This window comes from Salmo salar, chromosome ssa11 (assembly GCF_905237065.1).
Source record: "Salmo salar chromosome ssa11, Ssal_v3.1, whole genome shotgun sequence".
In the NCBI taxonomy this organism is placed as follows: domain Eukaryota; kingdom Metazoa; phylum Chordata; class Actinopteri; order Salmoniformes; family Salmonidae; genus Salmo; species Salmo salar.
This window is the reverse complement of record NC_059452.1, coordinates 14,933,546-14,959,527: the sequence shown is the minus strand read 5'-3', so window position 1 is coordinate 14,959,527 and position 25,982 is coordinate 14,933,546. Positions and strand designations below refer to the sequence as shown.

The 25,982-nt window shown below is 45.0% G+C and overlaps 1 protein-coding gene across 3 annotated transcripts in view; it reads left to right on the top strand.

Annotated features, from left to right (window-relative positions):
* Positions 1-25,982, top strand: part of LOC106562059 (piezo-type mechanosensitive ion channel component 1) — a 76,211-nt gene that overhangs the window by 16,241 nt on the left and 33,988 nt on the right. For all 3 annotated transcript variants that reach the window (XM_045689069.1, XM_045689067.1, XM_045689068.1), the window contains exons 2-3: positions 12,925-13,020; positions 25,596-25,718. In XM_045689069.1, the coding sequence (XP_045545025.1) occupies positions 12,925-13,020; positions 25,596-25,718 (219 nt within the window). The remainder of the gene's footprint in view (positions 1-12,924; positions 13,021-25,595; positions 25,719-25,982) is intronic.

Below are 25,982 nucleotides of genomic sequence, written 5' to 3'. Positions count from 1 at the left end.
AATTCCAATTTGTTGTTGCTAACGTTAGCTAGGTGGCTAACGTTAGCTAGCTCTAGTGTTAGGGTTAAAGTTAGGAGTTAGGTTAAGGGGTTAGGGTTAGGGAAAGGTTAGCTAAAAGGTTTAAGGTTTGGGGAAGTGTTAGCTGAAAGGGTTAGGGGAAGGGTTAGCTAACATGCTAAGTAGCTGCAAAGCAGCTAAAAAAGAGTAAGTAGCTAAAGTTGTCCTTGATGGGATTCGAACACACAACCTTTAGGCTGCTAGATGTTTGCGTTATACGCTCGCTCACTCATCCACCCCGACCAACTACCCTACTTTCGTTTTTGTTTGAAGTAACCTGTCTTATGTAACCATACCAAAAGTAACATATCGTACTCATTTGAGTGTCTCGGATTTACATTTACTATATCTATGAGACCAGTCTGCTGTCACAGAAGTAGAACAGTTTCACCCATCACGGCGGGAAGGGAAACCAAAGGGGAAGTGATTGTTTAGAGGATTGAAGAATGAGCATTGTTTCATAGAGCTGCAATGGACAGTGAATAGAGATTGACTTGGCAGCATGCACTTCTTGCAATGCCAGCTGTTTGTTAGGAGTTGACTCAGATTTGTTGGAAAATGTTCTCAGGTTTCAGTAGGTTATATGAGTGAATAGTCTCCATATTTTACAGGAGGGCAGCTCAAGTTCCCCTTTTCTTATTCACACACCACACTAGAGGTCGACCGATTTAATCGGAATGGCCAATTAATTAGGGCCGATTTCAAGTTTTCATAACAATCGGTAATCTGTATTTTTGGACACCGATTTGTCGTTTAAAAAAAAAAATGTTACGCCTTTATTTAACTAGGCAAGTCAGTTAAGAACACATTCTTATTTTCAATGACGGCCTAGGAACAGTGCCTTGTTCAGGGGCAGAACGACAGATTTTTACCTTGTCAGCTCGGGGATTCAATCTTGCAACCTTACGGTTAACTAGTCCAACGCTCTAACCACCTGCTTTACATTGCACTCCACGAGGAGCCTGCCTGTTACGCGAATGCAGTAAGAAGCCAAGGTAAGTTGCTACCTAGCATTAAACTTATCTTATAAAAAACAATCAATCAATCAATCATAATCACTAGTTAACTACACATGGTTGATGATATTACTAGTTTATCTAGCCTGTCCTGCGTTGCATAAAATCGATGTGGTGCGCATTCGCGAAAAAGGACTGTCATTGCTCCAACGTGTACCTAACCATAAACATCAATGTCTTTCTTAAAATCAATACACAAGTATATCTTTTTAAACCTGCATATTTAGCTAAAAGAAATCCAGGTTAGCAGGCAATATTAACCAGGTGAAATTGTGTCACTTCTCTTGCGTTCATTGCACGCAGAGTCAGGGTATATGCAACAGTTTGGGCCGCCTGGCTCGTTGCGAACTAATTTGCCAGAATTTTACGTAATTATGACATAACATTGAAGGTTGTGCAATGTAACAGGAATATTTAGACTTAGGGATGCCACCCGTTAGATAAAATACGGAACGGTTCCATATTTCACTGAAAGAAAAAACTTTTTGTTTTCGACATGATAGTTTCCGGATTCGACCATATTAATGATCTAAGGCTCATATTTCTGTGTGTTATTATATTATAATTAAGTCTATGATTTGATAGAGCAGTCTGACTGAGCGGTGGTAGGCACCAGCAGGCTCGTAAGCATTCATTCAAACAGCACTTTAGTGCGTTTTGCCAGCAGCTCTTCGCAATGCTTCAAGCATTGTGCTGTTTATGACTTCAAGCCTGTCAACTCCCAAGATTAGGCTGGTGTAACCGATGTGAAATGGCTAGCTAGTTAGCAGGGGTACGCGCTAATAGCGTTTCAAACGTCACTCGCTCTGAGACTTGGAGTAGTTGTTCTCCTTGCTCTGCATGGGTAACGCTGCTTCGAGGGTGGCTGTTGTCGATGTGTTCCTGGTTCGAGCCCAGGTAGGAGCGAGGAGAGGGACGGAAGCTATACTGTTACACTGGCAATACTAAAGTGCCTATAAGAACATCCAATAGTCAAAGGTATATGAAATACAAATCGTATATAGAGAGAAATATTCCTATAATAACCAGGGGCGAAAATCTGATATAAACTTTGGAGGGGACAATTACATGAAATTTTCTCCAGAGCAATTCCTGGGGGGGACACCAAAAGTAGTGCTGTAACACATAGCCTACATTGTAATATGGTAAATGTATATTGAGGAACCAAAGAAATAAGGTGTTTGCCGTACTCCTAACTACCTGTACCCAAAACTACACAACTAATCACAACAGCAATACCATTGCCTTTAACAAATCTTAGTTCAGTCACCAGTTTAAGTTGAGAGTGGGGGTATCCATGGCATTTTCCAATTATGTTCCTATTTTACAAGTCAAAAAAATAGAGAACCTTTCATAATGTTGTCAAACAAAGACTCAACAAACTTACCTGAGACTCCCTGTCTCTGCCAGTCTGTCCCTGCATATCTGTCCCCAACTCTGCTGTCTGTGTGCCATCTGTTGCCTGCTCTGCCTAATGACATCATTGTGAAACATTTCCATTAGAATTTCATTTCTTTCTTATGAACATTTTATCAACTAGTCTTTGAGATATTAGGCTACTAGGGTTCTTACTATGCCTTTTGGTGTGTTGAAAAATACTCTGATGTCCGTCTTTTATTTTTCTGCCATTTTTCTACCTGGCTGGCTGGCTGGCTGGCTACACACACAGTGTGTAGGTTATTTACAGTAGGAGATGGGCTTCTATCATCTTCAATCATTCTATTTGGGCTTCGATCTAAAAGGTAGCTAGCAAATGTGAAACTGATTAAAATGACAAGAGTTGACAGCTGTATGAGTTCACCATTTACACAACATATGCTGCAACCTTTTGTAATTTTAATTGTTTGTTTCATATTGGCTGGCTTCTAACAATAGCTGAATTTGCAAAGCTAGCGAGCACCAATTCAATGGTGTTTGCTATAATCTTTGCTACCCGGGTTAAATAAAGGTGAAATAAAATAAATAAATAAAAGTTCACTTGCGACAATTTAGCTTTTGCAACGAGACCATTAAATATATTTAAGACAATGGTAGAAGAGAGTATAGTTCTGTTCAGTTTGGATTTCAGTTTATCGCTAACCTTATCACAGGGACTTTGAAGCACTAACTTACATCATCTGCATGCTGACTCCATCTTTGACGACGCCACATAAATGGAATAGGTACTAGCTAGCCTAATAGTTATTATTTGCGCGCTAGCTCTGCATATTTAGCTAGTGTGTGTGCGCGATTGACTGGATTAACCTCACGTCAGTTACGTGCATTGAGTGCCTTTCAGACAGTGGATACGACCTTTCTGTTACGGAGCAAGCTAAGGAACTGGCAGTGGATCAAACCATTGTGAGGCAAAGGGTGGGGGGGTTGCAATCTTTTGAAACTTAAAAACACGCTATTAAGTGTCTATAACCAGCACAATTGCTTTCATTGCGTATTATTAATATTATTTAAATTACATAGTTATGTTTCAGTGATATATTGGGGGGGACAAATCATATTTTTCCCAGGATGGGGGGGTCGTGTCCCCCCCGTCCTCACCGGGATTTCCACCCCTGATAATAACTACAACCTAAAACTTCTTACCTGGGAATATTGAAGACTCATGTTAAAAGGAACCACCAGCTTTCATATGTTCTCATGTTCTGAGCAAGGCACTTAAACGTTAGCTTTCTTACATGGCACATATTGCACTTTTACTTTCTTCAACACTTTGTTTTTGCATTATTTAAACCAAATTGAACATGTTTCATTATTTATTTGAGGCTAAATTGATTTTATTGATGTATTATATTAAGTTAAAATAAGTGTTCATTCAGTATTGTTGTAAATGTCATTATTACAAATAAATAAAAAAAATTGGCCGATTAATCGGTATCGGCTTTTTTTTGGTCCTCCAATAATCGCTAACGGTATCGGTGTTGAAAAATCATAATCGGTCGACCTCTACACCACACGTACTCAATGGGCCTTGCGAATCTTTCATTCCTGCGGCAAGGTGTCTTTCAGAGAGCGATTCTAGTTGACAAAGTTCTCCTTCTTTGTTCTGGCTTGTTTAGTTTTGTCTGGTTATCTCTGTTTAGGCCCTACTATTGTCCTGCGGATCACACGTGAATGGCTTGTATCCTTTTTAAATTGCTACCCTTAAGGGCATGTTATGATTCTTGACTTTCTTTCTCTCTGTCTGAAATGATAACAGTAATAGAATGATAACAGTAATAGCATGCAGAAACCGGAAAGTTTGAGAGTGAAGTAAATTAACTCTTGTCTGTCGAAAGGAATTTCTCTGTTTGGAAAGCTGAAAATGAGCGAGAATGGAGGTCAGAGTGGCAGCTAGTTCTTCAGGAACAGACACTGACAGCAGGGCTGGTTGCGTTCAGATTCTCAGTTCTCCTCGCTTTTTATTTTCCAATTCCTCGCAGGCACACAATAAGATTTTTGTGGGAAGCTCAGTATTTGAGCATACAGTGTGTGCAGTGTGTGTGTGTGTGGGAAAGACAGAGGAAGGGGGATTGTCTCTGGCTGTAGGCCTCATGCAGGGCCTGCCAGATCTATAGGCTTTAGCAGCTGGCAATGGGATTCATCATCCTAGAAGCCCTTCACGGCCTGCGCTCCAGGGAGGGGTTGTCTCTCTCCACTCACCCCTATAACCCAGCTCTGTGTCTGGCTGGGAGAGCTGCCCTGACTCTGGCTCCCCACCTTCTCCTCTCTCCGTCAGAACAGAAGAGCTGGGATCAGGCTCCCTGGGCCGGCCTCAGTCCAGGAACAACCCATTCGCCCTAGTAGATATGAATGGATTAGAATGGTAGGCTATCAATATGGCAATCAAGAGCTGCTATCATATGGTTTTAAGCCGTGGATCCACAACTGTGGACGTGGCTTTTTCTCCACTGTACCGTAGAGTTGCAGTAGAGCATGTAAAACTGTCAAAGCTCTGTCACATCCAGACTGGCCATTTTATTTTAATTATCACATAAAGCCGACCTCATTAGTTGATCGCCCCACTGTCCACATGGAGATCGGGTCCTATTGAAACACACAGTTGATTACTTAATGGCTTCCATGAGCCGTTGTTTCTCTCCCTGAGCTCAGCTGACATCATGGAACACTGTGGCGTCTCTGGAAAACTGCTCCCTACATTTCCCCTTTAAACCCCTCTCTCTTCAGCTACACAGACTCCAGCAGAATAATAGGATCAGTGTGAGTGCCCAGGTGATAGACTGATAGACTGTAGTGAGCCTAGTTAGGGTACTTTCCACTGGTGAGTTGAATAAGAGCATCCGTCCAGCTGTATAGTAGTGGAAACACAAGACATGTTGAAGACGGCAGATCTGGGACCGCTGCAATGGAAGACCTCTGTGTGACTCATTCTAACCAGAGCCAAAGAGTCAGGAGGAATCACAGGGCTCTATCGAGACCCATTGAACCCACACCGCTGTATGAGAGATACGTACATAATCCACTCTGCGAGGGATCTACATGTCATTCAACTATCCGTATTGAAGATCTGACCTTGTATTATGTAGCAAAAATGTTAAAGACTGCAATTACGCCCAGTATTAACCAGGCCATCATGATGAGTTTGAAAGAAACATAGGATTGCGTTCAGGATCATTGTGTGCTTAACAAACATTAACAAGTAGATAACAATATAGTGTTGTCTTTTTTGAGCGCCATAATTAGTCCAGTTATAGCGCCAATTATAGTGCAGGATTACTCATAGCCACTGTTGACGAGGATGGTTACGCAGTTACCAGTTTAGAGTTTCCCAGATGTTTCGCTTGACATCAGCACCCTGCTGTTTATTCCGAAAATGTTTCCATGTTCCAGTATCTATCCCTCCTCTCACTACCCTTTACCCACTTGGCTCATCCAAGACGCTTACTCACCCACTCCTCTCCCATATCATGTCTCTCTCACTCTTCCATCTCTCCCTCTCTTTATATCCTCCTTTTCTACTTGCTCTTCCTTTCCATCTCTCTTTTTTCCTCTCTCTCTCTCCTACCCTCCCCCTCTTTCCCTCTCCAGCCGTCTCTCTTCCTGTCTCTGTGACCCGTGCCGGACTGAGCTGTGTTCACATACCTGTAGACTGAGGTCACTGTGAGGGCCAGCTGTGGGCCCCTGGAGTCATGTAGCTGTTGGCTTCACTGGGCCTGGCAGGCAGACACACTTGCTCACAGACCCAAACGAGTGATCGCAGTTGGCCTCGCTTCTTATTTTTTTCCCTCGCTTTCTCAACTTCCTCCCTCCGTTTTCTGCTGCTAAAGGTTATTTGTCATTTTCAATCGCCTTTGATGTGACTGCCATGAACCGTCTGGGTTGTGTGTAGTGTGTAGTGTTTCTGCAGTGGGGTAGCTCTATTCCGTATGCACATGTGAGCTGCAGTCACGTGGCACTTTCTGTTGACAGTGTTTTGTGGTGTGCCTGCCTTTTCGCAGGACATGCCTTAGGTATTTCATTTTCTTTCTCTCATGTTACATGTGGTGACACGGTCATGTTGCCGTGCCTCTGCTATGACTCAGCTAGCTCCAGGGAGATGCTAAGGTGTGATTGAGGAGCTGCTGTTAGGACCAGGGTGAGGTCCCTGAAAACTGGGCGTATGCCCATCTGATTAACAGGCATTTGGCCACGCTACCGGGGAAGGCAAGCTGCAGCAAAGTGCAGGGATCATATTGGCGCCGCTGCCTCTTAGTATTTGTCAAAGTACTGCTTTGTCTGAGCGAGAGGAGCCTTTAACTGACTGGGTTGGATTCTCTGGGACACTGCTAGTCACAGTCACTGTCTTACCACGTGTTCTCAGAAGCACCACTACGCTACACTGAAAACACTGTAAATGCCTGGAGGGTGGAAAGTATTGCGATCCATTAGCTCTGATATTAGACAGATCCACTGTGAGTGTGTTGCTCATGACCTGTGGCAATTACACACATTGGAAACATCTTTTAATCAGATTTGGCTCTGGCAGTAAACACTGGAAACTGTGATCTGAGATGATTCACTGCTGATCTGTGTCACGTTTGCTCCCGCTCTTCCCCCCCTGGCGCTCGCGGGCGCCAGGCTGCCCTGCATCACTCACTCCTATCATCTATTACGCACACCTGCCTTCCCTCATCACGCGCATCAGCGATATTGGACTCACCTAGACTCGCTTATCATCTGTTTATTTCCTCCCCTATATTTGTCAGTTCCCTTGCTCTGTTCCCTTCTGCTGCATTAATAGTTTTTTGTCTCTATTATTAGTTTGCTGACGCTGTTACTGTCTCTTTCCATGTCCGTTCGTTGTTAAATGTTTTACTCCCCGTACCTGCTTCGTCTCTCAAGCGTCATCCCATGTGACAATCTGCTTTACAGACAGGCCCATACAGTTCAAAAAATGTCAATCACCAGTATCTACTGAAGTCGATTTCTAAACAAATTCTTACGGTAGCAAAACAGTGATCAGATCAGCAGCTTGGACTCTCCCACTAGGCTTTGCCTAATGGAGATGATGACATTTTGAGTGTCCACCAGAAAATGAAAAGCACCTGAGTGTAAAAGGTCAGCTCCCTCTTCAGTGTTCTTCCATTTCAGGTTTATATTCAGTCAGGATTACTCTGTGGAGACCTTTCTATTTGCCGTACAGTAAACAACCTCAAGTTCAGGGAAAAACTGCCAAAGCCCTGGAAAGATTGGCAAGAACATTTAAATACAGGAGAGTCCCTGACTGTAAGTCAGTGGAGATATGGAGTCACATCTCCTCCCTCAGTCAACACAGAAGCTATAAAACAATGACATGCCAGATGGGAAACATAGAGCCTCTCTGGCCTGGAGTTGGACGAGGTGGAGTTGGTCTAGGTGGAGTTGGTCTAGGTGGAGTTGGACTGGTTGGAGTTGGACTGGGTGGAGTTGGACTGGGTGGAGTTGGACGAGGTGGAGTTGGTCTAGGTGGAGTTGGACTGGGTGGAGTTGGACTGGGTGGAGTTGGACTGGGTGGAGTTGGTCTAGGTGGAGTTGGACTGGGTGGAGTTGGACTGGGTGGAGTTGGACTGGGTGGAGTTGGTCTAGGTGGAGTTGGTCTAGGTGGAGTTGAACTGGGTGGAGTTGAACTGGGTGGAGTTGTGCTGGGTGGAGTTGGACTGGGTGGAGTTGGACGAGGTGGAGTTGGTCTAGGTGGAGTTGGACTGGGTGGAGTTGGACTGGGTGGAGTTGTACTGGGTGGAGTTGGACTGGGTGGAGTTGGACTGGGTGGAGTTGGACTGGGTGGAGTTGGACTGGGTGGAGTTGGACGAGGTGGAGTTGGTCTAGGTGGAGTTGGACTGGGTGGAGTTGGACTGGGTGGAGTTGTACTGGGTGGAGTTGGACTGGGTGGAGTTGGACTGGGTGGAGTTGGACTGGGTGGAGTTGGACTGGGTGGAGTTGGACTGGGTGGAGTTGGACTGGGTGGAGTTGGACTAGGTGGAGTTGGACTGGGTGGAGTTGGTCTAGGTGGAGTTGGTCTAGGTGGAGTTGGACTGGGTGGAGTTGGACTGGGTGGAGTTGGTGGGGACTGGGTGGAGTTGGACTGGGTGGAGTTGGACTGGGTGGAGTTGGACGAGGTGGAGTTGGTCTAGGTGGAGTTGAACTGGGTGGAGTTGGACTGGGTGGAGTTGGACGAGGTGGAGTTGGTCTAGGTGGAGTTGGTCTAGGTGGAGTTGGACTGGGTGGAGTTGGACTGGGTGGAGTTGTACTGGGTGGAGTTGTACTGGGTGGAGTTGGTCTAGGTGGAGTTGGACTGGGTGGAGTTGGACTGGGTGGAGTTGGACGGGGTGGAGTTGGACTGGGTGGAGTTGGACTGGGTGGAGTTGGACTGGGTGGAGTTGGTCTAGGTGGAGTTGGACTGGGTGGAGTTGGACTGGGTGGAGTTGGACTGGGTGGAGTTGGTCTAGGTGGAGTTGGACTGGGTGGAGTTGGACTGGGTGGAGTTGGACTGGGTGGAGTTGGACTGGGTGGAGTTGGACTGGGTGGAGTTGGACTAAGTGTAGTTGGTCTAGGTGGAGTTGAACTGGGTGGAGTTGGTCTAGGTGGAGTTGGTCTAGGTGGAGTTGGACTGGGTGGAGTTGGACTGGGTGGAGTTGGTCTAGGTGGAGTTGGTCTAGGTGGAGTTGAACTGGGTGGAGTTGAACTGGGTGGAGTTGTACTGGGTGGAGTTGGACTGGGTGGAGTTGGTCTAGGTGGAGTTGAACTGGGTGGAGTTGGTCTAGGTGTTGTATATATGAAGTGTGACTGTCTATTGACATTAAGGATTAGACTACTGTTGAGTCTACAACTATGTAATGGTAAGATATTTGAGAGAGTAACAAGCCTGTTAGTCTTTGCAGTTTGCAGTGCATCATTTTGTCAGTAGTTTGGTCCATGGTTTGGTAAAGGATTGACAGTGATCAAGACCCTTAAGAAACAACCACTCTTATTATTTTCTCTAATAAAAAGGAATCATATTGAAATATATGTTGGTGGTGAGATGTGCTCCAGAGATACACAGGTATCCATTTGTAAACTATTCCCAGAAATAGTTAGGCAACTCTAAAGGACAAACATTGGCAGATTTATGATTGACAAATTAGAGTTTGAGACTTAATTCAGTGTGATGTCTGCAGAGTATAAATGGTACCTCTAAATGAGCCAGCTACAGTAAGTGTAGTCCAAAGGTGTTTTACCATAGAGCATACATTATAAGACCCTGGGCATAAGAGACCAGCTTTTCACCGTGTTTGACTGCACAGGGCACAGACCAAGCTGGGACACACACACTCCAAGTGTGTTTCTCAGAGATGCGTCATGACCCCAGCTCTGCGGCATGCTGTTGGTTTTTCCAATCTCGATTACCATAATTTCCTGAATCTATCCGATGCATAGTTTGAGAGTCTATGGGCTCTGATATTTAGAGTTTTGGTGGTGGGAGTCTAGGCTGGAATGTTAGGGCTTTGACCCTGTAGGAACAACCAAGTGAGGTAGTGCTGCTTTTTGAGGAGTGGGTTCCTCCTCTCTCTCTCTCTGGATGGCTAATGGCCCCCTTGATCACATGGCATTTCTCTCTGTTTCTGCACCACAGGAACTCCGATCTCAGTACTCTGTCTGTCCCACTCACCCCACACCTGACTGACAGATGTTTGGTGTGTGTGAAAGCGTGTTTGTTTGAGAACGTCTAATACTGTTACTCATCCGAACCGCTCATCTCTCATTGATTGTTAATAAGGAGATTCTTCAGTAATTGAACAGTGGACATTGTTCATACAGTATTAAAGCCCCTGACTCCTGATTTGCTGACCTCTACTTTCCTAGCTGGGTGCAATAGGTCGTTTAGTGTAGCTGCTCAGGCAGCCAGGCAGGCAGGGGGAATGGAAACATCAGGGATATGCTACAGAGGAGGTAAACAGATGGCCAGCCAGTCAGAGAGATGGATGAAGTGAGATGGAAAGAAAGGAGGAAACGCAGGATGAACTCCTCACACTGTTGAACTTTTCCTCGCTTCAGTTGAGTTGCGGCCCATTTTTCTGCACTGTGTCACCGGCTGGTTTAGTGCGTGGGTATGAGTGTGTGTGTGGGTATGAGTGTGGGTATGAGTGTGTGTGTGTGGGTATGAGTGTGTGTGTGGGTATGAGTGTGTGTGTGGGTATGAGTGTGTGTGTGGGTATGAGTGTGTGTGTGGGTATGAGTGTGTGTGTGGGTATGAGTGTGTGTGTGGGTGTGTGTGCACATGCGAGTGAGGATGCTTGAGACTCAATGACGGGGAGAGGGATTGATAGAAAGGAAAAAGTTCTCACTGCCTACCTATTAGCAGCACATTTTTACAGTATACTAAGAGCAGACTAGGGGCATTCCCTCTCTCCGGTCTCTGTTGAAGCCTGTTGATTGTGGGATGAGAAGCTGATGACCTCACTCTCTGATCCAGAACCAGCTGATTACAGACACAAGGCTGCTGGTCTTTGACCATAAAACCTCCCTGCAGCAGTCTGTGGTCAGTGTTGTAAAGATGAACTTGAATCACACACATTCTGAGGTAGACCTCACCCTTGACTGGGCGGGGACTAGAGACCCAGTAAACCAGAGTCGACATTGTCACTTTTATCAGCCCATCTAATGCTGCCCCCCCCCCCCACGTTTTGTTTATTGCCCTATCTCTACACAGCTGATTCAAATAGCCAATTAATCATCAAGCTTTGATTATTTGATTCAGTTGTGTAGTGCTACGGCAAAAACGAAACGTGCACGGGGGGGCGCCAGGACCGACTTTGGGGAAACCCAGCATTAGCTCATGTCACATTACATCATGCGTGGGTGAGGTAACCATGGGAATATGTACATTAAGTCTAAACAGTAAGTCGCAGTGACTCGCCCCTCAGCCAATGTTGTCAGCCAGCTGGTCCATCCTCAAGATCATTGGCAGGTTCTCTGCCACTGTGAGTTTGCTAAAGACATTACACTGCGCGTGACACTTGACATTTTGTGCGTGTGTTACATTAAAAAAAAGATATTGTCCCTATATGATCCACATGAAAGAAGGAGAGAGTGAGAGCTGTTGAAGGTTCGCTAACAATGAAGCCAGAATTAGTAGAAAGGCTCCCTGGCGTGTGCCAGTGAAATCCTTAGAACAAACAGCACTGTGGGCCACACGCTAGCTAGCTCATTGACTCTCACTTATAGGACAAAGACAGTCTTTGTTCTCCCATTCTGGTTGTTAATTATAGATCTGTAGCAGACTGTAGGCCGGGGCGGCACGCCTGCGGGGCTGGGACACAGTACTGCACTGGGTGACTGACTGCCAGGCATTATGATGGTGGATATGTTGTGATGTGTAGGGTGGGCTCTCTGCTGTCAGTTGTGGACACTGTGGGGTGCATTGCTGCGTTTCCCTGCTGGGTCTCTGTGGGGCCACCCTCAGCATCCGGTTTTCAGAGGAAAAGCAGAGAAGAGGTGAAGCCTGAGATGCTTTAGATGCTTATGGGTTCTTCCGACCCTGCTCAGCCGTTTCTTTTACGCCTGCTACTTTAGGTTACTGAGGGGCAGACCCAGAGGGCCAGATGAGAGTTGGTTGTGTGAGGATGAAACGCTGTGAGACGGATGGTTGTGGCAGGACTCTAACAGGCCTGGAACTGGAGCCCAAGGGGCAGAACACAGCATAGGGGAATCAGAGCGCTGGGCTCCCAGCTCCCCCTTCCAGTCTCAGAGCTCAGCCGGGGAGCGGAGAGAGAAGAGGAGCGGGGGTGTGAAGGCAGCCCTCCCAGGGCCCCAGCAGGCGGTCTGGAAAGCCCTTGTGTCCCCTGGCAGACTCTCAAATGACCAGCAGCTAGCTAGTTCACTGAACACAGGCTGAGTAACCAGCTTATGCCTGGACAATCACAGGGTCTGCTATATTATCAGCATAATAATAATCATCATCATTATTAAAGGAATGTTTAGTGCAGAGCAGGCCACGGTTGGCTTGCCATCCAGCTCTGTGTTACTGTTAACACAGTCCAGCACTGCTGCTTTCACAGGGACCTGAGAGAGCCCTGCTTGTATGTAGACTCATTAGATGTTCCACTGTTTTCCAGTAAGGGAGGTGTGTGTGGATGTGTGAGGCATGCGGTTACAAACCAATACAAGTGTCAGAGGGTTTTCAGGGAGGCTTGGTGATGAAAGGCAGAGGCCTTCATTCTCAAGCAATTCAACCCCAGTCTCAGCCCTCACCCTTTCTCCTCTCTCTGGTTAATTCAAAAGTCCACGCATCAATGTGACCTCAATTCACAGATTTGTACATAGATCATTCAACCACTCAGACAAATTGCTGTGTATTAGTCATTGACTAATGTTTGTCTGTGTCGTGCCTGTCCTCTGACCTCTGACCTCTGTGTGTCCCCAGCCTGCCTGTTTCGCTACAATGCCCTGTCTCTGGTCTACCTGCTCTACCTGCTGCTACTGCCATGGTTCCTGTGGCCCAACAAACACACACTACGAGGTAAGACAACACGCCAGTCCTTCCCTTCATTTGGCAACTCCTGCTTGTTTTAATAGTTTCAGGCGTGGGTGGGTAGGTGTGGTTGTAAGTGGGAATGCCGTGCTCTCTCACCGCAGCATTGAGATTGACGTTTTGGACGTTGTGTTTGGACGTTGTGCAATATAACAGAAGAGCCAGACAAAACATTTGCAATACGATCCAAAATGAATTGTGGTTTAAAAAAAAGAAAAAAGGGGTGAAACAACAAAACAGGTTTTCAGAGCATGGTTCACATCCTCATACATACCACAGCGTCTGTGTTGTAGTTGCTTTCAGACAGAGCGCTTCTGTAGACTACATGGCAAAATCTTAACCACTCATTTCTATCTATATTTGACCTCTAAACCTATGAGGACTGGCCTGCAACTCTGATAGACTCCAGTAAATACAGGATCTTTGGGGGTTTATAAGTGATTGGTTTTTCCTCTCAGCTATTTAAGCAATAAGGCCTGAGGGCGTGTGGCATATGGCCAATATACCACGGCTAAGGGTTGTGCTTAAGCACGACGCAGCGCAGAGTGCCTGGATACAGCCCTTAGCCGTGTTATATTGGCCATATACCACAAACCCCCGAGGTGTCTTATTGCTTTTATAAAACCGGTTGCCATCACAGTAAGGCAAGGAACTACACATCCAATTTGAAAATGTTGCTTTAATAAATAAACTCATAATAAATAGATTCCGCCAGAAAAAGTAGTCCGGATGTCACGTATAGTCCCTCTCCGGCCTCTAGGTCATCAGGCTGCTGATTATCCTGCACACCTGTCACCATCGTCTCACGCACCTCATGACACTCCCCTGGACTCCATCACCTCCTTGATTATCTTCCCTACATCTGTCACTCCCCTTGGTTCTTTCCTCAGGTGTTATGGACTCTGTTTCATGTCGGTGCGTTGTTTGTGTTTCGTGTTTATTTTATTTATTAAAACACTCACTCTCTGAACTTGCTTCCCGACTCTCAGTGCACTCGCTACACCGGACAAAAGTCTCGTTGCTAGACTGTTGCTATGCAACAACCACAGGCTAGCTTGCAAGCTTACATTAAATGTATGCAAGAACCGAGCATTAGTGCCAGCCACTTCAGAGTGACTAACACATTATTTATTAATGTTGATCTGAATGTTGCCATTTATTGTGCACAAATGGAAAAATTGTCCCATGTTATTGTTGGCTAAGCCCATGTCGTCGTTTGTTGGCTCCACGCTGCTGGAAATAGATGCCATTCTTTTAACTGGGGGAGCTGCTGCGTAAGACAATAGCATTAGCTAATCAATCAAATTTACATCAGCCGATGTCACAAAGCGCTATACAGAAATCCAGCCTAAAACCCCAAACAGCAAGCAATGCAAAAGAAAACTCCCTAGAAAGGCTGGAACCTTGGACGAAACCTAGAGAGTAACCAGACTCTAAGGTGTGGCCAGTCCTCTTCTGGCTGTGCCGGGTGGAGATTATAACAGTACATGGCAAAGATGTTCAAACGTTCATGTTTGGCCAGCAGGGTCAGATAATAATAATCACAGTGGTTGTAGAGGGTGCAACAGGTCAGAACCTCAGGAGTAAATGTCAGATGGCTTTTCATAGCCGATCATTCAGAGTTAGAAGCAGCAGGTACGGTAGAGAGAGAGAGTCGAAAAACAGCAGGTCTGGGACAAGGTAGCACGTCCGGTGAACAGGTCAGGGTTCCATAGCTGCAGGCAGAACAGTTGAAACTGGAGCAGCAGCATGACCAGGTGGACTGAGGACAGCAAGGAGTCATCAGGCCAGGTAGTCCTGAGGAATGGTCCTAGGGCTCAGGTCCTCCGAGAGAGGAGAAAAGAGAAAGAGAATTGGAGGGAGCATACTTAAATTCACACATGACACCGGATAAGACAGGAGAAATACTCCAGATATAACAGACTGACCCTAGCCCCCCGACACAAACTATTACAGCATAGTTACAGTAATAGTTAGGCCTACATAGCTACCGGTTATATTGTGAGGGTACATTAAAACCGAGCCAGTCACCTGCATTGCTTGCTGTTTGGGATTTAAGACTGGGTTTCTGTACATCACTTTGTGACATCAGCTGATGTAAGAAGGGCTTTATAAAGAAATTAGATTGATTGATTGATTAGAATGATTTAGCTAGCTAACAGTTACATACCATATGTAGCCGTTCACTGGTGGGCAGCTTTGTCGCGCCCCTCTTCCCTTAACTTTTTAATTACGCTGACAGACACATTGTTGCTCGTTGTGAATTCGGTGTCCTTCTGTACACGCCATGCCAAACTGAGAGGCGGGTCGTTGATATGTCGGTTCAAACCTGCTCTGAGTCCAGCGTAGCTGCTAATCCCATATTCTTCGCCATTCATGTTTCTCACTGAACCATACAAGTCCCGTAGAATGACGTTCAGCTCCTTTTTTGTTGTATTCCCAAACTCACAATGTATCCCTTTTTCTGCACACCAGTCAGTGAAGCAGGTAAGTGCCCACTTTGTTTGTTTCACAATATTATTTTCGGTTTCTCTCAAATTAATCTAAACGCTTATGTTCTACATCGGCATGTCGAGCTACTGTTGATGTAGCCATTTTATCGACGTGAAAAGGCGCAGTGATATAAAGGGGAAAAGGCTAAACGTCATAGTCATGGTATACGGTCTCACTTACACACGGCTAAATGCTGTTTTAGCCAATCAGCATCCAATATCCAAACTACCCGGTTTATAATCTCAATTAGACAGCTGGAGTGGGTGTTGTGCAATGTTTGTGGGTGTTATGCAATATTAAGCCATGGATTAGATTCAGGTGTGTGGCTTTGCCCTCTCATTTCCTCTGTGGAGGCTGGCAGCAGTGTGCCCGCTGGGCTGGGCGGTGTCAGGATGATGCCAGGTTAGCCAGGCAGGTAGACGGGCGCTTACAGAGGGCTTTACATCCAGCTTTGTATGGGGCCTGCCAAAACACACAGCAGGTGACTAAACCAGCTCCCTTTTGATATTGCTCAAATGATGCACTTCCGCTGAATGGAGGTGTTGAATTTTATGAATATCTCATGCCAAATGTATGGACTGACAAACTAACCTCAACTGGCAGCTTCATTAAATAGTACCCGCAAAACACCAGTCTCAACATCAACAGTGAAGAGGTGACTCCGGGATGCTGGCCTTCGAGGCAGAGTTCCTCTGTCCAGTGTCTGTGTTCTTTTGCCCATCTTAATATTTTATTTTTATTGGCCAGTCTGAGATATGGCTTTTTCTTTGCAACTCTGCCTAGAAGGCCAGCATCCCGGAGTCACCTCTTCACTGTTGATGTTGAGACTGGTGTTTTGCGGGTAATATTTAATGAAGCTGCCAGTTGAGGACTTGTGAGGCGTCTGTTTCTCAAACTAGACAGTCTAATGTACTTGTCCTCTTGCTCAGTTGTGCACCAGGGCCACCCACTCCTCTTTCTATTCTGGTTAGTGCCAGTTTGAGCAATTCTGTGAAGGGAGTAGTACACAGCGTTGTACGGGATCTTCAGTTTCTTGGCAGTTTCTCACATGGAATAGACTTCATTTCTCAGAACAAGAATAGACTGAGTTTCAGAAGAAAGTTCTTTGTTTCTGGCCATTTTGAGCCTGTAATCGAACCCACAAATGCTGATGCTCCAGATGCTCAACTAGTCTAAAGAAGTCCAGTTTTATTGCTTCTTTAATCAGGACAACAGTTTTCAGCTGTGCTAACATAATTGCAAAAGGGTTTTCTAATGGTCAATTTTCCTTTTAAAATGATAAACTTGGATTAGCTAACACAACGTGCCATTGGAACACAGGAGTGATGGTTGCTGATAATGGGCCTCTGCACGCCTATGTAGATATTCCATTAAAAATCAGCCGTTTCCAGCTACAATAGTCATTTACAACATTAACAATGTCTACACTGTATTTCTGATCAATTTGATGTTATTTTAATGAACAAAAAATGTGCTTTTTTTTTTTTAAACAGTGACATTTCTAAGTGACCCCAAACTTTTCAACGGTAGTGTATCTTATAACTGCCTCGAGCTTAGTTCGACTGTCATACCCATCAGAACCCAAAACAAAGTCAATGTAAACAAGCATGGTTAAAAGAATTTTTTAGCTCATAGATGGTCAGTCCTGGCATCCATAGCTCAGTCTATTCATTTGAGAGTGGTTTCTATTTCTCAAGCACCATCCCTCAGCTGTTTACCAAAACAAGAGGTGAGGTACCCGCTTTGTCATTTTTTGAACTCCGGATTACCCCTTTAAAGAGTGAGTGAATTTGGGCCTTTTGACTATAACACACAGGGCCACCCAAGCTCTAGTTCTATTTCCTGGTTACTTTTATGTGTAAAAATGTGTGGTCTGGTTAGGAATAAAAACTAATTTGCAGAGATATAGCTATGATATTAATGTGGAAAGTGAAAAACCTAATGGCCAGTAATCTGTGATGGCAAGGAGACAGGAATTCATCTGAAAAATACAGAAACCTCTTATTCTTGACTCTGCTCTGGAAGCCGAACTTGATTACCACAATACACTCCTGTTGAGAGTTTTTCAATCTCTACCTTCTCATGATTTGATGGTGCGGTTTTTTCCCTTAGCGTTCCCTCGATATAAAATTCAGATTTCACAGTACTTACCGGTAGTTGCAGTCTGTGTTAATCTCCTGCAGACATGATAAAAACACAGCAGATGTTGTTTTTCAGAACTGTATAAAGAAAAATTCTGTCAGCAGCACAAACCTACTGCTCAAAGATGTCCTTATTCTATAGTAAAGAGGATGTACAGAAGTATAGAGCTAACCTCATGACAGCTCTATTCTTTTTTTTTGCCGCCGCTGCTCTTGCTCAGCAAAACCCAAGTGGTTTCATTGATTTACTCTACATAAATATTGCTCTATTTTAGACAGACAAATCTCCTGGTGTGCTCTTAAAACCTCTACAGGATCGGTGGGTCCCCCGCGGGACGGTTGAGCTAACGTAGGCTAATGTGATTAGCACGAGGCTCTTAATCAAATACCAACAAACAGTGGATATGATTTCAGGTCTGGAAAATCCGCTCTTTCCACATCCTGCCCCTATCCTCCACCCATATCCCTGTCTGTGGTAGCAATTTAATGGTCTATGGTGGCTGTAGAGCAAATAGAAATGGGACTCATTTTTAACAGCACAGATAAGCACACACACCCTGCACCCAGCCTTAACCCCCAGAGGCGTGTTTATCCAACATATCAACTGGCTCACGCTCCTGAGAGCCAATGGATGCTATCAGTTCCTGTACTGGTGATAAGGTCTACAGTGAATCAGACCCTGTTCCTGCCGCCTCTGGGGAAAATATACACAGAACCCGAAGTGCGCTTATTATAGATAATTAAAACAGTTGAATTCTCCCATTCTCTCTCTTTTGTTCTTTATTTTTCCATCGATGAAAGGATGGGAGATTATATCAACAAGCTGCGTTTAATACTATTCTGTCTCCGGTGCTGTTAGGTTCAATAACCCATGTTTCTTTTAGAGGGGAAAAGGAGGGAAATCTGAGCATGATCAGCTGTGCGGGGTCACATGACTATTGCTGGGGGAACTGAATATGTGTAAATGGTGAGAGGTTTATTTCAGTGGGACTCGCTGGCGGAGGTGATTCCCTGTAGGAAAATCCCAGAGTCTGCCAGCCTCTATAAAATGAAGCCTGACAGAGAATAGGATTAACGCTTTTAATGAAAACCATCTTGAATCGTTCCCTGCTCCCAATTATCAGCACATTTCTTGGTCCGGGCCGCCATGGGAGGACCAGATCCATGTAATCAAGGGGGCAGAACCAGGAGGATTCTGGAGACGTCGAGCAGAAACGACCCCTCCGCCTCACCTCCACATGCTCCTCCTTTCCATGGAAAATGTATTCTCACCCTCCGTGAATGTGGTGGAGCGTGGGGGCATATTAGGGTTGAGAGTAGCCATGGTCACAATTTCCTCTGTGGATTAGAGGGTTAAAGGAGCCGTCTTATGTCAAACTGCCCTGAGAGCTGACCTGGTTACAGACGCTCTGGCCTGTCTAGAAGGAAACTATGACTGTTTCCAGTGACTGAGAGGAAGACCGAGAGGAAGCTTGTTCCATCTGCATTACAATGAATAAAGGCTACCACATGCATGTGCGCTCTTGCTTTCCCCTTTTGTGTTATTGAATCGATCCCATATTGTTGTCATTCATTCATTAACGTAAGCTAAGACTCGATTTAGTGGATCTCACCAACTGTATTGCCCATAAGGGATGGTATCATTGGATTCTTTGATGCCACTGACAGAGAGGACTGTGATACGCCTTAATAGTCCCTTTCAGCTCCTCCCCAGCCTAAATACACATCACCTGATACACTGTGTTTGACATTCCCTTCAAAAGACTGTTTTCCATTGCTCGCTCCCTATTATCTAAATCCCCCGTATTGTACAATCTGGACACACTGTCGTTTCCCCAGAGCTGATAAGTAAAAGGACAAATATTGAGCACCTGTCTGGAGCCTGCTGGGTGACACTGTTTCCAACATAGGAGAAATATAGGGGATTTATTCGCTGGTATTCAGGGCCGACGCTCGCAGGGTGTTGCGTCAAATCTCCTCCCGTGTGTATTCTATTCACACCTGCTGGGGCTTTACAACGTCCCTTCCTGAGGCACCGATGTCGAGACATCGCCCATATCCACAGCTTTCATGTCGCCGGGGGAAACAGCAGTTTGAGACATGGAGGGTTGAATGTCCCCTCTGGTTTTTGTTTTGTGTGTCATTTGTTGAGGAAGGCGTCGTGTGGCTTTCAAAGGCCCAAAAGCCCAACTGTCAGACTGCCATGCTGATAAATGAGAGGGTGTGAGGGAAATGCACACCAGGCCAGGCCTCCCTAAAGGAGTACTCAAGGCCGACCACAGCTTAAACTGGGCAGAGAATAGACTGTGGGAAGGGCCGTAAATGCCGTTGACAACTAGTTTGCAGGTGATTTCAGATGATTTCTGTTCCAATTCTGATATATTGGACAGGACAGCTGTCTGTTCTCAGACAAATATGAGTCCACTCTCAATAGGCCCATCTGGTTTATTTGAAATTTGTGGTCCTTTATTTGTCATTTTCCCCTATGGAGAGATGGAGCAGGTTTAGCCATTGAAAATAGAGTCCAGCATTTTGAATAATGAGAGAGAACTAGCATCAGTATGTAAGGTATCTGTACACTGCATATTTCATCACAAACCATGTCAACCTGTAAATCATTTTAATAATGAAAACAAATTACAACACTATCTTCATTACGTGGCATGTAAAGTACACCTACAAACATATTGGCTATATTATGGATATTTGCCAAGCCTGACCTTTCCTTTCCTTTACCCGCTAGGCAGTGGAGGCTGCTGAGGGGAGGACAGCTCATAATAATGACTGGAATGGAATGGTATCAAATGGTTTCCGTTCACTTCATTCCGGCCGTTACACTCGATTCAAGACATTATTATGAGCCGTCCTCCCCTCAGCAGCCTCTCTGCTGCTGGGAGTTATGTGGGAGGCAGGGTTGCGGTCAATTCCATTTCAATTCCGGTTGCCTTTAATGCTTTTCAATGAGGAACATTTGGAATTGAAATGGAATTGACCCCAACCCTGGTGGGAGGAGTGAGGGCCGGTGGACCCCTGTTTGGTTGTTTCTCCTGGTTTGATTAGTGCCCTGAGAGTGAGAGGCCATGGGGCCAGAGAGGAGCTTTTCCCTGAGGCGTGTCTGCTATGTGCCCTCCTCTCCTCTGCCCCAATAGAAACTGGGATTCCACACACCACTGTTATTTCAGCAGTCTTCTTACGCAAACGGCAGCTTTTCTCACACCAACGCAGCACTGCGACAGGAGAGGATGTCAGAGAACAGCCCAGATAAGCGTAGGCAGCAGGACATGGTGTACGATCCAAACACGTAATGCAAAACAACAAAACAGAAATGTCGGTGTTGTCAGTCATTTTTGTTTACTATCAGGTAGCTGATTATTGTTGCTGATTGGTAGAGGTTTTTAAACAAATGTAGCTTAGTGTAATGAGTTTAAACACATAGAACATGTGAATGAGATCACTCTAGTCAGCAGATCAATTAGCAGGGTCAGTGTGTTCTCTCACTCTAATATTTTAGCAGTACAGTACGGGTGGTGTAGGCCAAAGAGATGCAGTGTGTGTGTTTCCAGTCAGTGGATGGTGTTAGGAATTGAAAACCGGTCAAGGTGTGGAGAAGTGCAAGAAGCAAAATACAAGGCGAACAACTTCTATGTTTAAAGGTTTATTAGACAGACAGACAAAACATTACGTACGCCAAGTAGATTAGTCACAAAAGTTAGAAATAGCAATAAAATGAATCACTTACCTTTGATCTTCATATGGTTGCACTCACAAGACTCCATGTTACACAATAAATGTTTGTTTTGTTCGATAAAGTCCCTCTTTATATCCAAAAACCTCAATTTTGTTGGCGCGTTTTGTTCAGTAATCCAATGGCTCAAATGCGGTCACAAGAGGCAGACGAAAATTCCAAATAGTATCCGTAAAGTTCGTAGAAACATGTCAAACGATGTTTATAATCAATCCTCAGGTTGTTTTTAGCCTAAATAATCGATAATATTTCAACCGGACAAAAGCTTCGTCAATATAAAAGAAAACAAGAAAGGCGTGCTCTCGGTCGCGCGCATTAACCAGCTCTGAGGACATCCCAGGGTCCACTCACTCAATGTTGTCATTCTCCCAGATTTTTCAGCATAAAAGCCTGAAACAATGTCTAAAGACTGTTCACAACTAGTGGAAGCCATAGGGAATGGAATCTGGGTCCTATCACTTTAAATGGTGGATAGGCTTTCATTGGAAAAACAGCCATTTCAAGGTAATGGCACTTCCAGGATGGATTTTCCTCAGGCTTTTGCCTGCCATTTCAGTTCAGTTATACTCACAGACATTATTTTAACAGTTTTAGAAACTTTGGAGTGTTTTCTATCCAAATGGACTATTTATATGCATATCCTAGCTTCTGGGCCTGAGTAGCAGGCAGTTTACTTTGGGCACGCTTTTCATCCGGAGGTGAAAATAGTGCCCCCTACCCTAATGAAGTTAACAGAACCACCACGCCCTCTGTACACTGGACTGTTGTGTCCGGAGGCTGGCCCTGCGGACTCCTCTACATAACAGCCCAGTTTACACTGGCCATCTAAACCAGCTTTTTACGATGCGCTGGAAAAAAATAAGCCATTATGCCTGAGGTCCTCTTTTTTTGAAAGTTCCCCCTTTTACAAATTAGGTCAATTCAATTAAAGAAAATACATAGTTTTTTTGTGTGAATTAAAACAAACACAGTATTGCTCAGAGTGCCTGGCAGGAGTCGGCTCATTTCTCAGGGATGAAACTCAATTAGGTTCTGTTTTTCGACTTCTGACTATTATTCCATCTTCCCTCAGTCTAAATAGTGTACAGGAATAAATAAACCCATCAACTGCAGGATAACCTCCAGACCAAACTGTGAAAGTTGTGTGTCTGTTTAGCGGCCTGAGTATTAAACATAATACCCTGCTCTTTTAACATGCACTGTTTTCCTTTCCACTCTAACCCGGCCCCAGAAACCCCGCTGCGCCCCTCCATGACAGGTACACTACAGTCACAAGACTTGTTAAAACAATGTTCAGAGCTACTCTCGTAAATGTTCGAATTCCTCCAAATTATCTTGTTTCATGGAAAATCCAGTAATGTCACCCCAGATTTTAGTTGAGGTTTTACGACGCGTACAGCACCAGGGTGAGTGGGGAAGGAGGGCGTCCGCTGAAACATTTTTTTTTTAAAGAAGTCACCAGAGCGAATTTCCGCCTGTCTCTGAAAATATAAACTACAAAAGGTCCTGCGACTCACTGGGTTTGGGTTTGATCTCCCTGTAGTGAGCCTTCATTGTAAATAAGAATTTGTTCTTAACTGACTTACCTAGATGAAATAAAGGTTATATAAATAAAATACATTTAAAAAAAATCACTGGTGCGAAGATGGATGTGATTTTAATATAATGTTTGTGTTAGTAGTACTTAGGCATAGTGATTGCAGGTCTCAGATTGGTGGCTGTGCTGGTCTCTCCTCAGAGAGATCTCCATCATATGAAACCTGCTCTGGAAAGAACACTACGTACCACGCTCTGGTTCCCTGTGAGGAGCTGTCTCCCTCTGGCCTTGTATTAAGACACTGGAATGCACCTCCACATTCCATTCCTACTTTATCTCTTGGAATAGGAAACTATCCCAAAACTTTGATAGCGGTGCGGATTACTTAGTGGTGTGCAATGACAGTGTAAATACAGGTAAGTGGGTCTATGTGTGCATATTTTTTAGATGTTTTAGAGGTCATGTTACTCTAGCTGACGGTCCTGAGTAATGTAACGTAGGAATGTAGTAGATGGACAGCTTCATGACGACCCTGGAATAAACTATGATAGGTTATGTTTATAGCCCTTCAGGTCCTACAGGAGAGGGACGGACTCAATAGCCTTGAACTATACTGTGACACAGGACACATGCTGACGATTAGCAAGGCAGTTACAGAATTTGTTTTGGAGTTGCGTTTTAAAGAGACTGTCCATGTAATGGCAATGACATCATGATTTTCCAGTAGCAGGGGTAGAGAGCCGGGGGATTGAAGAGAGGGAAGACGGTGCAGTGAACTTAACTTAAACACACACACACTTGGAGACAGAGGAGCTTATGTGCAGGGGTTTGGGTTGCAGCGGTTGAGTAGAGCTGTCTGCAGTAAGTCAGGATGACCTCGTCCTCAACAGGTGGTCTTGGTTGTGTACAACGCCTCCCATATTATTTACTCCTCTCTTGGACGGGTCCCTTCTTTTCCAAAACACACACTGAGATGTTATTAGCATGTGTGTCCACTGCGGGTTACAGTAGGCAGGCTGTGTGTCTTACATTTGATCAGCTCTGTCACGTCTCTCTCTCTTTTTCTTTCCATCTCATACATGGGAAGATAAACATGTCCAACATAGAGAGTGGCTGTGATGGATCTTGATCCTGCACAATTGGAAAGGGGTGGGGGGAGGACAATCTTAACCTTTTCACAAAGTTCACATCACTGAGTGGTGCGCGTGAAATCAAACTTGAATGGTTGACTGTGCGTGAAATGATTTAAAAGGATGATGCTCAGAAACCAGGTGTAACGCTTGTCGTCTGTAGAAGAAGGGGACCAAAGCGCAGCGAGTGTTCATATTAATGATTTAATAATAAGAAACACTTCAAACAAAACAAGAAAATTAACGCCAGTCAACAGTTCTGGCCGGTCACAAAATGTACAAAACAGAAAATAACTACCCACCAAAACCCCAAAGGAAAAAGGCTGCATAAGTATGACTCCCAATCAGCGACAACGATGTACAGCTGTCCCTGATTGAGAGCCATACCAGGCCAAAACAAAGAAATACAAAGCATAGAAAAAATAACATAGAATGCCCACTCAAATCACACCCTGACCAAACCTAAATAGAGACATAAAAAAGGCTCTCTCAGGTCAGGGCGTGACACCAGGTCCATGAATAATCCTCTCTCACTGCTCTGGTGTGCTACCTCTAGCTAGCAATGCCACGTTGAATATTATTTCATCTTCAGGTCTAGTATTAGTCATAAATGTAAATTGGTGTTCGTGGAATAAACCTAAATCTGGGATCAGGGATAGGCTTGTAAATGCAATACCTAACCTCCTGTCTGCTGTAATTGAGGGGGTGGTAGAGCAGCACTGAGCCATTAAACTGCCCTTCGCCCTGCAGGCCACAGAGAAAAACAGCCCTATAAAACACAATCAAAGCCCTAACCTCGTCCCTTCACACTGACTTGTTGTAGCTGCTAATTTTCTTGAGCCAGTCAACGCCTGTAAAGGAAAATCCCCCAGGATTCTCCACAGGGACCTACAGCGTTCGTTCACTACACTGGGAGTTTGTGCCTGTGTCTTAACGGTGGCCTGTTTCACACCACCGATGGGAGCTGACAGCTTTATGGGGAGACCAATCAAAGCTGCCTCACACAAACCTGTGGCGAGGAGGGGATTCGGGGCTAGAGCGGGCAGGGGGGCATTTTATGGTCAGCAGCACAGTTCGGCACGGGCAGTACCTCCATGCCATCCGCAGGCTTGATAATAGTCTAATGTTCCCATTTTGTTTAAAAACGGGCAATTAACTGTTACAAGCAATTCCTGCTTAGACTATAAATGTACTGCTGTGATTACTAGTGCCTCTATGGTCTCAGTATGTGTTCTGACTGGTGGAAAATGAAGCATCATTTGAAGGTGGGATGATGTTGCGGATGTTGAGTTCAGTCAGATCAGGATAGGTCCTTGGAAAACACTTCAACCCACACCCACTATAATGACCTGCTGTCCTGTTCATGCTCGCTTAGTACTGTGCACCCTGCTATTTACTGAACCTATTTAAACTGAGGGATGGGAGGAACTGATTGTTACGTTATCCTCCCTTTCATATTCTACATTGCCCCCCTCCCCCATTCCCTTCCTCTAACTCCATCTCTCTCTTTTCTCCAGGACATACTGGACGCTTCATCAAGGCTCTGTTCTGCACCAGTCTTCTCTTCCTGCTAGCCCATGTCTCCTTCCAGATCTGCCTGTACACTGTCCCTGACCTGGACCATGCGCTGGGAAACAACTGTGAGTGAATATAGACGTCTTTGACAAAGGCCATTCCATTGCCATGTTTTCAGTCAGCATTTCTGAACAATGTCCTGTGCCATACATAAGGGGCTTGTTTAGGTTCGATCAATCACTTAGACCTCGTGTCAAACTCATTCCACGGAGGGCCGAGTGTCTGCGGGTTTTCGCTCCTCCCTTGAGCTTTGACTGATGAATTAAGGCCAGTGATGAGTAAGGAACTCCCCTCACCTGGTTGGCTAGGTCTTAAAAACAAAAAAAACA